This window comes from Drosophila ananassae, chromosome 2L, assembly GCF_017639315.1.
Source record: "Drosophila ananassae strain 14024-0371.13 chromosome 2L, ASM1763931v2, whole genome shotgun sequence".
In the NCBI taxonomy this organism is placed as follows: Eukaryota; Metazoa; Arthropoda; class Insecta; order Diptera; family Drosophilidae; genus Drosophila; species Drosophila ananassae.
In genome coordinates, this window is record NC_057927.1 from 2,946,769 (window position 1) to 2,960,380 (window position 13,612).

At 40.1% G+C, this 13,612-nt stretch overlaps 2 protein-coding genes and 1 long non-coding RNA gene across 3 annotated transcripts in view; 1 reads left to right on the top strand and 2 right to left on the bottom strand.

Moving 5' to 3' along the window:
- Positions 1 to 852, bottom strand: part of LOC6500094 (zinc finger protein rotund) — a 35,586-nt gene extending 34,734 nt beyond the window's left edge. Inside the window, exon 1 of the mRNA XM_032456390.2 lies at positions 276 to 852. The gene's annotated coding sequence lies outside the window, so the exon portion shown is untranslated. The remainder of the gene's footprint in view (positions 1 to 275) is intronic.
- A 6,078-nt stretch (positions 853 to 6,930) lies between these two features.
- LOC6500093 (endoplasmic reticulum resident protein 44) lies at positions 6,931 to 8,290 on the bottom strand. The gene is made up of 2 exons (XM_032449522.2): positions 7,701 to 8,290; positions 6,931 to 7,644 (listed from the first exon to the last, which is right to left on the bottom strand). The coding sequence occupies exons 1-2, from the start codon at positions 8,261 to 8,263 to the stop codon at positions 6,981 to 6,983; spliced, it is 1,227 nt and encodes a 408-aa protein (XP_032305413.1). The 5' UTR covers positions 8,264 to 8,290; the 3' UTR covers positions 6,931 to 6,980.
- A 3,354-nt stretch (positions 8,291 to 11,644) lies between these two features.
- LOC123257259 lies at positions 11,645 to 12,097 on the top strand. The gene is made up of 4 exons (XR_006507261.1): positions 11,645 to 11,772; positions 11,828 to 11,857; positions 11,901 to 11,937; positions 12,004 to 12,097. It is a non-coding gene; the product is annotated as an uncharacterized LOC123257259 (long non-coding RNA).
- The last annotated feature ends 1,515 nt before the right edge of the window (positions 12,098 to 13,612 follow it).

Genomic DNA, 13,612 nt, shown 5'->3' on the forward strand with positions numbered 1-13,612 from the left:
TGAACTTCGGCTCAGCTGACTTAAATTCATAAATATTTTTTAGTTTTAAATATAACTTTTATGAATGAGATATATGATCCCATCCTTGGTTAGTATTCATAAATCAAATATTAATAAAAGTAAAACATAAATTTCTCTTCTCAAACAGAGACATAGTAACTGTTACTGACTGTGACTATAAATTTTAATGATTATCTAGTTTTAAAAATAACAATTTAAAAGACATGCAGGTTCTAAAACTTTCAATCTCTGTTGGAAAACCAATTGACATTTACTTTTATGTTTGCATTTCAAGACACTCGAAACGAATTTAATTTCTCAGATCACTGGATGTTGTTTTCATTCACTTGCATTCACTTTATTCGCGCCCAGATGATTGTAATCATTATAATTACTCCACAATGCATCGCGAGGGGCTCCTTCTTTTTTGTATTTATTCTTTTGGTTTGGCGAGGCGAGGACGTATGTACGTGTTGTGATAACAATTCGAAACTTCACTTTACTCGATTTTTAATTGCGAAACGAGCCGGGGAGCAGCTGCACTTGCGGAATGACGAAAATGCATTGCACTTTGCGACAGAATTCCTCACGGATTGGGAAGCGCGAGCTGCAGGAGCAGGAGCAGGAGCTGGAGCTGGAGCTGGAGCTGGAGTGCACTTGGCTGGAACGCGCGCGAAAGTGGCTTGTGGACAGTGGCCAGCAATTGGGCCTGGTCCGACCTGGCCTGGCCTGCTCTGGTCTGGCTTAATTCGGCTTAGCTGGGGCAGAAGCTCTGCTGTGCGGCGGGCAAAAAGTTGCTGCCAACTCGCAAGAATTCCGAACTCGAATGCTGAGGCGGCCACGAAAAAAAGCATTCAAATGCCTCGCACGGCTCGCCGCCAAATCGCAGCGTCGTCGGCAGCTAGCCCTCGCTCGCTTCCACAGCAACCTGCCTCTCGCTTGCTCCCACGGGGGCCAACCCGTTTTGGGGGCAACGGCGACGCCTGCGCAGAAGCTTTTTACTCCTTTTGCTCTGGGAGGCAAAAACTAGTTTGCCCGCTCTCTCACTCGCTGGCTCTCCCTCGCTCTGTCTGACACTCTCCGGCCCCCATCAGGGGGAGCTCTCCACAAAAAAATTGTTTGTGGTTTTTCCTTCGCTTTTTGCCGGCCATCTCTTGAGCAACTTTGATTTGATTTCGGGCTTTTTGCCTGAGTGGCTTTGCTTTTCTCTTGACTTTGAGCATGAATGAGCATATTGCATGTGGCATGGTGCACGGTGCTCGCTGCAAGCTGCAAGTTGCACGTTGCACTCTGGCGGGGAATGGCTTACAGTTTTTTATACTTGCATCTTTATGGAAAAAGGCGTGGGCGTTATAATGACTAAAAATGAAAGTTCAAGTCCATCAATGAAGCCAAGATCATGAATCGGAAATATGTAGTTGAAGTTTTTCCTCTTCTCTGAGAGTGCCGGAAACTTTAGGAGTTTTAGATTAGTTTTCATTTAAATAATAGACTTATTACTTTTTTAATTATAGTTTAATAGTTAAGGATAAAAAATATTTAAATTGATGAAGTTAGGCTTTTATTAAAGTATTCTATAAATGTAATAATATTTTAAAATAATTACCAAATTGAACTGAATTTTTGGAATATATATTTTTCTACTGAGTTTCATTCTAAATATTAAGATAAAAATAAACTTATTTTTAATTCATTTAATAAAATCTTACACTTTTTTAATTAAATTGATAATGAAGAATGCAAAATATTTTATTTATATGGGCCTATGGATTTTTTTTCTTTATTTTCTTTAAATGTATTCACATTTTGAAATAATGAAAAATATGAACTGAATTATTAAGCAAATAACATTTTGACATATTTTCATTCTAAATTATATGATAAATAAAAAATAACCCTATTTTATAATTCATTTAATAAAATCTAAAATGCATAATTTTCAAAACAAAACAAAAAGGCGAAAAAACAAAAAATCGCATCCGTCGTCCATTAGCCCATTGACCAACTTCGATGGCGTACCACGCGTAGTAATGAGTTTTTAATACATTTAATATTCAAATTAAAAATCGGCAAAAAACTACCAAAGTCGCCGGCAAAAACGAAATACACTTTTTTTGTGGCTAATAATCGCACATATTCATTTCAACCGGCGGCGAAGCGGTACGGAAAAAATTTCACTCATACGCAATGTAAGCCAAGCTCAAGAGCAAGTTGGGGAAAAAGTGGCCTGGTGCTCTTAAAAAAAAACGCTCAGGGCCCCCAGAAAAACATGAGAGAGCCTGTGCAACAGAGAGGGCAAGAGTGTGTGCGACCAGTGCGGCATGCAGGCGAAGGCGGTGGAATTTTTATTGGAGCACTTGGTTTATTTCTTTTTTCGCTGCTCGCCCCTGGATTGGCATCTTTTTTTTTTTGTTTTTTTGTTGGCTTTTTGATTTGACAAGACATTTTTTATGGCCACGGACATGTGTCGCAGGCGGGTGGGAAAAAGGCTGCAGATTTTTGGCTTGCTTGTGACAACTCCCCGACTGCAGCCATTCCTTGGGGAAAAAGGTCGAAATAAATGAAATTTAATTAAAATGCAAGTGCTGTATGGGAAGGACGTTTATTTAGTTAATCAATGCAATTGGTCCCTCCACCTGGGGGACTCTTGGAGGATACTCGGACTCAGTCGTTGCTGCAGCAGTCCAATGGAGTATGTCAAATATGTCCTCCATCGGCGACAATGTTGCACAATTTTTCCATTTGTGAATCACTAGGAAATTGCTTCATTTAGCGGCCACTATTTCGACAGCCGGCGGGGAACTTAATGTCCTGCAGTTTCCCTTTCAGCTTATCGTCTAATTTGATTATTCCACCTAATTGCCACACGGAAAAATTACATATTTTTATGGCCATTTTCAGGCACCTTTCGTGCTAGTTTCCATTTGGTCGAGTGCATCGGAAATTTGTTATCGGCTCAGAACTGTCGCCGCCCTTGTTTGCATTGTCATCAGTGCCATTTTGTATTTGCATACGAGCGGCCATTTTGAACGATTGCGGCGAGATAACGGAGCTCGCGCCTTCATTTGCCTTCCATTATTGGGTATTTTTGATCGTAGATATCTCTAATAGTATAATAATAATAATTGTACGGAGTATAATAATTATACTATCTATTTATTATAGGGTTAGAATTTTACTTCTGTTTATCTTTGATTGCATAAGGACTTAAGTTTTATTTCTATTCATTTTAGATGGCATTAGGACTAGAACTTTACTTCTTTTTATTTAAGATGACATTAAATTGTAAGATTTTAAGTTATAATTACATTTTATTTAATCAAATAATCATAATTATTATACCAATATGCCATAAACAAATAATGTGTTGTTTCATTATTAAAATTTGCCGTTTCCCATCGTTTTTATGAAATGCATTAAATTAACAAAGAATTAATAAAGATCATTAGAACAATACCAAAATGACAAAAACCGAGATTATCTATCAACTAAGATGTTATTTGTAATAGATTGTATTATTTGTATATTTTTTTTAAATATTTATTTTACTTGAATAAAGAAAAAATAATCAACGAGGAATTTAGGAATATTTCTCATAAAAACAAATAATCTTTGTTCAACTAATTTTTAATTTAAAAACTACACGAGAAATAATGGTAGTTTTGAAAAGTTGTTTCTTGATAATAATTATAATTTAAGCTAATTTCAGATATCCTGTTGCAAAAAAATGGCAAAAATATAATTCGGGAAACACAAATACACAAAATTTTAGCAACAGAAACCGCAATGCAAAATCCACACCCAGTTGCATGATGGGGCAGAATTTATCGCCACAAACCGCAGCCGGACAGACACAGAGGCAGATAACTGATGTGGCTGCAGATGTTGCAGTGGCAACTGCGGTGCGGCGCCACCGACACCGACACCGACTGCCTCCGCTTTGGAGTCCGGTCTACGGAGCCTCGGAGCGAAATGTCAAAATGCCAGAACCGGGGCCCAGATAGCCGTCATGCTTGGTCATGGACGCCAAATGGTTGACAGACTCTCCCGACAGCGGCAATGGCGCAGGGGCAGGGTCTTGTGGGTTCTGGGCTTGGGTTTGGGTCTCCCGACCGAGGGCTCCCGACCGAGGGCCGGTTGCAACGCGGGGTCCGGTCCGGCAGAGAGGCTCCGCCTTTTTTCAATGCGCACATGGCGCACTCGACCGCTTTTTGCCGATTGGCCGAAACGAGCTTGGCCAGACTCGCCGAGCGAGACAACAGGGCGCATGAGCTATATTTCCAGTCGGAGCAAGCGAGAGGCCACCAAAGCCATGGAGTCGCGACGGAGATGGAATGCATACTGAGCTTAAAAGTGGAAGCGGGATGGGTGATGGCTTAAGAGCGGCTTCTGGGCCATCGGGCTCTCTTTTGGCCAATTCTGCAACACGTGTTGGCGTGTTGGGCTGCGTGCAAAATAACCGAGTTTTTGCCATCGCACCATCGCTGTTCATCCGACGCGTATTTTGTTAATTTAATTAAACAAAAACGTTTTGTTTGTGTTTTTTTCATTAGTCGCTGGGCGGATGGTTTTTGTCCTCAGCTCCAAAAGCACAAAATGAAATTGGAATCGCGCTCGTGCACAACTTTGAATATGTTGAGCTCTCTCAAATTGTTGTTGCTGTTGTTGTTATTGTCCGTCCACTGTGACATTTGCACTTTTTGCAGCTCCTTGTATCTTTCAGCTTGCTGTACATGTTGTATTTGTCGTTTAATGACTTGCGCCGTTAAATTTTAATTGAAATATCACACATTTGGCGACTGCGAAAAGCAAATAATGGCCGGACTGCTTTAAAGAGAAGTTAGGACTAGCATTAGTAATAATTCAATATTTGATAATTGTAATAACTATATTTGTCAGCCCAATAGCACTATAGTTGTTAAGAAAAAATAAAAAACAATTTAACAAGAAAGGAATATTGGTATAGATCCGATACTTCTATGTCCTTCCAGTAAAATGGCAGTTTCTATTGCAAGATATGTATTTCAAATATAGGATATAGTTGACTGATCCCTATACTATAATTTAGTATCAGAAAAAATGTAGAATAATAAGAAGTTATGAAAAAATTTCTAAGCCTTTAAATAAAGGTAGTAAAGTTAGTCGGGCGATCGGCAGTTGTTAGAACACACTAGTATACCTGCCAAGTTTTAACTTAAAAAATATCAAAGCTATAAAATTCCTAGTTGCTCAGTTATACCGCAACTCTAGTATATAGCCGGACGATCTCTGACGCTCCTACAGCGTGCAAAGGAAAAAGGATGTGTGGAAGGCTTCAAGTCGAAGGCTTAGAAACTTACAAAACGGACAAACAGACATGCCTTTATCATCAGTGATCCTGTTCAAAAATTGTATATACCTTATAGGGTCTTATAGTGACTGATGTCCCATAACCGTAACACAAAAATTACTTGACCTACTTTCACGAACGAAAAAACACAATAAAACTACGCTCCAATCTAGAAAAAAAGGAACTAGATTAGCTTTAAAAAGAGAACATAACGGCCAATTTATAAACGGAAGTTTAAGTCTCTAATTTATAAGTCGCATGTTGTCGGCCAACACCGAAACTGGGAAAGTTTTCAAAACTTCCGCACGTGACTTCCGCGGCCATTGTCGATCTGACTCTGATGAGGCCAGTAGTGGCAATTGAAGAAGCTGCGAGCCACTCCGGATCACTCGGCTTCTTCGGCTGACAGCCAGAAAAGGTAACGATTGCAGCTGTAATTGGGGCCCAGACAGTCAGTCGAGGCGTAGGCGATTAAAAGGTGATTATTTCAATTGCGGTGAGCTGGTCCAGGGAAATAATGATGGCAGGCCATGGATAGATCGAAGATGCAGCCCAAGTCCCGAAGAGAAACCATCACCTGTCAACGAATTGGGCTGAGCTGTTATGTTAATGCGCCAAAACCGTTGACATTTATTGGCAGTTATTTATGGCCAGCATCTCGCGCGAACTCTTGGCGGGACACCATTTTGGAGTATTGCCATTTTGGTGACCAGCCCAGGCCGACTATGGAAAATTCTATAATTGTGCAGGTGACAACGTGAGTGGCACGCGCTTTTGACGCTGATTAGAGGCACCTGCAGCTGCAGAAGCAGAAACTGATGTGGCAGTTGCACTGGTACTGGTACTGGCACTGGTACAGGCACTGGCAGATACTTCCTCTCGAGTCACGCTCGTCGGTTGCCATAAAGATATTATTAATTATGACAATATTGGAGTAAAAGTGTTCGCCCTGATGCACTACCTTAAATGGACTAGTGCGAATTTCCCATGAGATTATATGCGGGAATTCAGACTAGAATGAAAAGTGCAGAGGAACAGATACACTGTGAAATAACTTTGTTATTATTCTAGAGAACAAATGTTTTCAAACTTCAGTAGTCTCTGTATTTATTATTTTAACAAAGACATACAATTTTAAACTGCTTTAGAATCACATAGAAATAAAGAACAATTAAATGTGATATAAGTAGAAATACGATAAAGTTATTTTAAGTGGCTCCTGACTATGTGGCTTGCATGGCAAAACAATTCTTCACCTGTAGGATTTAGCTCCGAGATGCTTGACTAATGAGTTTATTAGTATTTATATGGAGTCGGTGAAGCGTATTCAAATGAAATCTTCGATGCTGTTTTAGCCTGCAGGAAACTTCCAGGAAATTTCTATGCCAAGGCACGTGGCGATTCTTGCTCTGGCTGTTGGAGAAATGTCCATATTGGATGGGTGTCCGATTTGTCGCATCGTTCACATTTGGGCATTGAATTCTAGACTAGCCTCAAATGGAGTTACTCCAATATTTTAAGTCAGAAAGTTGGATACCATGCATGTTCAGTGGTGGATACACTTCTGAACTGCCAGGCTATTTAAAAAAATTATTTAAAGATCTAGTTTAAAAATTATTTATTATACAAAGTTTTGGCGTTTAAATTGTGTTTACAGTTCATCTCTGGTTCTATTGATTAAAGTATAGCGATGCTTTGAAGGTAAAAGTTCCTTAAATTTGGATTCGTGGGCCACCGGCGGAAAGTGTTCTGGATCTATCTTTTTCACTTCATTTTCCTCAAGGGCTCTATGGAAGTCGATGTGCAATTTCCCGCTGAACAAATCATTTATAAACTCTTGCAGCTTTCCCGGCTGGTGGATATCCTCGAATCGCGGGAAGCTGTACATGTGTCGGAAGGAATCTATGGCGATCAGGGGCAGATCGTTCAGGGTCTTGCCCATGTGAAACAGCGGATGAATAAAGAGCTTCCCATTCGCACTTAGGAAGTTGACCCTCTTCTCCTTTGCCAGGACGCTTTGAACAACGGCCTTGAACTCCTGAATGGGTCCCATGTCATGCTTATTGTAGAACAGAATCACAAAGGGAAGTCCTTCCTCGGAGAATTCCTCCGCATTATCGAATGTGAGCTCCCTTACCAAAGGCTTGCACTTTTCTTCGATCCAGTTGGCTACGTCTTTGAAATCGGTCATGTTGCCCGAGTACTCACTGTAGTAGTCCCTGTGGTTGGCAGTGGATGCGTCAGCACGGAAAATCAAAAGGTTTTTTCCGGGTGGTCGCAGATTTATGGTAAAGTTCCCGAAGCCCGCCATGTATCTGAAATACAGTAACAAATACGCTTTCTGATCACATCTTCAATGAGAAAAACCCACTTGCATTCGTAACGCAGCAAGCTAGCTGCCCTGCGATAAGTATCATACTCCGGATGGAGCTTGTTCTCGAAATATCCGACCACCAGGCCATCGCCTGCTTCAGCTCTTTTCAGGACCCGAATCGAAGTGAACTCCTTGATCGGATCCGATAGCTCCTTTTCCACAAATTTTACAAAGGCTTGTACGGAGCGCTGGCCACGGTATTCCTTATTGGCAACAAAGCCATTCCTGGCCACCTTCAGTGTGGGGTACTTGGTAATATCAAACCTGTTGGCCACATCTTCTTCCTCGTCGCAGTCAACGCGGCCCAAAACCACCCGACCTGGTTCAGGGAACTCGCGATGAATCTCCGTGGCAGCCTCCTCGAAAACAGGCTGCAATAACTGGCTAAAACGACACCAGTCTGTGTAAAAACTGAGTAACACTAGTTCGTTGGAGTTGAGAATATTATGGATATTGTGGAAGGTCACTACCACCGAACCATTTCCAGCAGCGAGAACAAATTGATAATTTTCCAGAAAATGGAGAAAAATAAGGATATACCATCCAACGATTCCGGTCATTTTCACGTGACTGATGAAGTTATTGAAAACTGTTCGAAAAGTTCAAAATTCAATCCATGAAATTAAACTTTAAATGGTATACTAAACGCATTCGCTGCACCCAGGCGGAAGTTCATATATAATGTGATCCGTTTTATGAAAAAATTAATCATCATGAAAGTGTTGTTTTTGGTAGTTACGGTTCTTCTAATGATGGCGCTAGTGGACGCCACTTTTGGATGTCGAAGAAAACATGGAAGATGTTCGACGAAGTATCCGTGGCAAGTAATCCCACAAGATCCAAATGGTGGGCTACCGGATTGGCAACCGGGCCAGCCAGGTCCGGGAATATCGGGCCCTTGGCAGCCAGGTCCGGGGATATCGGGCCCGTGGCAGCCAGGTCCAGGGATATCGGGCCCGTGGCAGCCAGGTCCGGGGATATCGGGCCCGTGGCAGCCAGGTCCGGGGATATCGGGCCCGTGGCTGCCAGGTCCGGGGCCATCGGGCCCGTGGCTGCCAGCTCCGGGGCCATCGGGCCCGTGGCAGCCGGGTAAGGAACCATCGGGCCCGTGGCAGCCGGGTAAGGAACCATCGGGCCCGTGGCTGCCAGGTCCGGGGCCATCGGGCCCGTGGCTGCCAGGTCCGGGGCCATCGGGCCCGTGGCAGCCAGCTCCGGGGCCATCAGGCCCGTGGCAGCCAGCTCCGGGGCCATCAGGCCCGTGGCAGCCAGCTCCGGGGCCATCAGGCCCGTGGCAGCCAGCTCCGGGGCCATCAGGCCCGTGTCAGCCGGGTAAGGGGCAGCCGGGGCCAGATTCGAAGTCGCGACCTTGCGGTTCAAATAGCATAAACAAAAATGAAAACAATCTGTTGGTGCAACCCAAAGCATATTCATAAAAGTTTATATATTCAGTGAAAGTGTTTGAAACACTGATGAAACACTGCTTTGAAGCGTTGAAAATTCTTAAATAAATGTTTTTTTTTTTATAACCATAAAATATTGTCCTACAAAATGTAAAGAATGTAATTTCTACCTATTAGTAATTTCTAAAAAAAAATTAACCAAAATAAGGATTCTGAATAAAAACCAGCAACCATGCATTGGAGTATTTCTTATTTTTCAAATTTGGTGACTCCTAAATGTAATGAACTAACAAAAGTATATATTTAATAATATACCTAAGTCCTTAAAAGGACTATGTATATTTTTCAAATCAAGATAGACATTTTTCACCCTCCTGCTTAAATCTTCCAAAGTTCCAAATTATTTAAATCTAATCGAGAAATAAAAAATTCTTTCCATAAAATGCCATATTTTATGGTCTCAATAATGGATTCGCTGCACCTAGGCGGAAGTTCATATATAATGTAATCCGTTTTATGAAAAAATTAATCATCATGAAGGTGTTGTTTTTGCTAGTTACGGTTCTTCTAATAATGGCGTTAGTGAACACTACTGCAGGATGTCGAAGAAAACATAGAAGATGTTCGACAAAGTATACGTGGCAAGTAATCCACGAAAATGGTGGGCAACCGGATTGGCAACCGGGCCAGCCGGGTCCGAGGCCATCGAGCCCGTGTCAACCGGGTCCGGGGATATCGGGCCCGTGTCAGCCGGGTCCGGGGCAATCGGGCCCGTGTCAGCCGGGTGGGGGGCAGTCAAATTGCGGTTTAAATAGCATAAACCAAATTCAAAACAATTTGTTGGTACAGGTGTATCCCAAAGCAGATGAAAGTGTTTTAACCACTGTTGAAACACTGCTTTAAAGCATTAAAAATTCTTAAATAAATTTACTTTTTTCGAACCATAAAATATTATCCAACAAAATGTAAAGAATGTAATTTATATTTATTAGTAATTTCAAAAAAAAAAAATTTACCGAAATAATTATTCTGAATAAAAACCAGCAACCATGCGTTGGAGTATTTCTTTATTTTTCAAATTTGGTGACTCCTAAATGTAAGGAACTAACACAAATATTTACCTAATTCAATAATTTACCTAAACTATTCCACTTGTAAGATCAATAAAAGGACTATGAATATTTTTAAAATTAAAATAGATATTTTTCACCCTCCTGCTTAAAATATCCAAAGTTCCAAATTATTAAAAACTAATCGATAATTACAAAATTCTTTCCATAAAATGCAACATTTTATGGTCTCAATAATGCATTCGGTGCACCCAGGCAAAAGTTCATATATAATGTTATACGTTTTATGAAAAAATGCATAATCATGAAGGTCTTATTTTTTGTGCTCACGGTTGTTTTAATAATGTCAGCATTGGTGGACGCCAATCCAAGACGTCCCAGAGGTCCCAGGAGAAAACGCCCTCCGCCATCATTAAGCGATGCACCGATCTAGAAATATCTAAGAAAAGTTTTCACCTAAACATTTTAAAGCTCTTAACTCTTAGATGATGAATATAACTGACTAAAAACCTGATATCTAATTGCGGTTTAAATCCTTAGCCATTTTTCATTCTTAACTATGAAATGAACCTTAGAAATTGTGTTCGCTTCTTTGATAACATTAAATTATTACCTATTATTTATACCAAATTGAGAGATTTTTAAAATTTAATTTGCAGTTTTTGTTTATTTATTGGTTAAAAAATCATTTCATGAATAGTTATACCGCCATAAATGGAGTAATCTAGCATTCAGGCTTTTCGAGAAAATTATATTATTAAAATTACTATTCGAGAAAATTCTTTCCATTATGTTTCATGGTTTCGGTTCCTCTAAGTAATAAGGTTTAATAAGTAATACAAGTTTTTTAATTAGATATCTGAAAACTGAATCTAAAATACAAAATTCAAACATTTTCACAATATAATCAAGTTCTCTGAGAGACCCAATAGATGCTTATTCTTATCCTCCATCCTACACCTTTCAAGTCAGAAAAAACTTGATCGAGATATACAAAATTCCTTCCATAACATTGAACATTTTACGGTCTCAGTAATGCATTCTCTGCACCCAGAAACAGTTCATATATAATGTGATACTTTATATGAAAAAAAAAAAAAATCATGAAGGTTTTATTTCTGATGGTTACAGTTCTTCTATTAATGACAGCATTAGTGGACGGAGTACTACGCCCGAGGCCTGCCACGAAACGAAAATATAAACCCAAAAAGACGACAATATCGACGGAACCGATTCGTGTTCCGTCGATGAAATGAAATAGAAATGCAATTTCTTTGTACATTTCTATACCGATTAATAAAATCTACAAACATCCAATACGAGATTTGAAACTAAATATCTTAAAACTCTATCTAAAAATGTATATCTTAAATAAACACTTAAAACTAATTTTCATTGCGTTGCAAATTCTTAGAAAATTTTTTTCATGCCTAACCATACAAAATTACCTTAAAAAATTTAAAAACTTCTTCGAGAGAAATACATTTTTTCTTACGCATTTTATGGATGTTGTTTTCTAAGTTGCAACCATGCATTTAAGGATCTGTTTTCTAATTTTATTTATTTGGAAAAGTTTGGCAATTTTAGTGCCTCCGCATTGTAAGAAAATAACAAAAATATTTACTTGATTTCATAAAAAAAAAATGTATTTTAGGTGACCTCTTAATAATTACCGTTCCCCCTGGTAAGAAAATTAAAAATGAGGCTGTGAAATAATTTATTTTTAGTTTTTTTTAGAGTGTTATGATATCAAAGATTGCGAATGTAAGTCTATAGACTATACCATAAATATATTTCACATTGGAATTTTTCATTTCCATCAGCTTTTAGGAAGTGTTTAAACCTTCCGCACCGAAAAGATGAAGCTCAAAATTAAATTTAAATGTTTTGAAATTTATTCGAAATAAAGCACAGTTCTATTAGCAAAGAGATTACTGAGATAGCTAGATATTGGGATGCTAATGATGCGTCATGGCCGTGGGACGAAAGTCTGATGCTTGAGACGAATTTCCAGCAGACAATTTGGCAAGCTGTCAACGCCACTCACAGTTCAAGTGGGCGTGGCAGCTGGGAGAGTTCGGGGCGGAGAACGAGAATCGACATTTCTCGGCTAATGATTGTCTGAGAAATGCTAGCCAGCAAAGACATCAATCAATCCGATGTTAAAGGGAAGCCACCCCCAGGACGAGAACTCATCCCCGGGCGCTCAGGGCCGCATTAAATAAATAAACAAACTTATAAACTCATTCAAATCATATTTAAAAATCATCGCAAGTGTGGCAGGAACGGAGGGCAGCAGCAACAGCTTGGCCATTCATGAATTATTAGTTCAAGCTTATCAAACGTGACCAAAATCGGAACGAAAAAGTTAATAATAAAAAGCTGGAAGGAGCAGTTGGCCAGCTGTTGCTGCTGACGGCTCAGGCGAGTGTGAAAAATCAGCAAAAACGAAGGTCTCGGAGAAAACTGCTACTCCAGCCTCCGAAAAGGGGAGTGGAAAAGTCCACAAGGACTACCAGCTCACATGTGCCGCTGCGTGTCCTTCGCCGTTATTATCTTTCGGCCTGACCACAAGACGTGTCATCTTGCGGTTCCATCTCCAGGCAATGGCACTACACATATAAATCAAGCTAAGAAAAACTTGTGGCCATGAGGGCATCGAAAGTTCCTTTCTGGCTCGCAAGCCGCTTATAAATTTTTCAGTAATATCTATTACACTGGAAATTATATGACAGAGGAAATGTAAATAATTACTTTCTGATATGAAATAAATCCAATTTCATTATAGTCTACTAACTATTCAAAACTGGCATAATCATATTAAAAACGATCCATTTCCCTCCAGATATTTCTTGTGTAGAAAGAAGAAAAGCAGCTTATTGACAGGACATGTGGGTGCATCTTTCCTCCTTAGTTGTGGTCAAAAGTCCTTACCAGTAGACATCTTAAAGGCTAGGTCTTAAAGGTCTTCGCCGTGTTGGGCACCGCCCAAGTTGCTGGGCCATGACTGCCGCGGTAAGGTGACGTAATTATAGATGTACTGGTAGGTTGCCTGCCTTCGAGCCAAAGTGCAATGGACGCAGGACAATGGAGCAGCAACCCCTGCGTGCAACGGACGGCTAACAAACGAACTCGCAACGGGAGCTGGTGTAGCTGCGAAATGTTAAATGCTAAAAGGCAAATGGATAACAAAGTCCAAGGTACCAACGACAACGGCAAAAGGGTTGACTCGGCCAAAAAAACCTAACAGCCAAGTGGGCGTAAACTTAAACCAACACGGCGCAATTGCCCCTTAATTTTCAATGGTGTGGGCCAAGAAACAGTGTTGCTAGCTATCATTTACTAACGCGGCTAAATGGGATATAATTAATATAAAATTATGATCTATATCCAAAGACTTACCTCAGAAATATATGATATTATTATATAAAATGAAAAC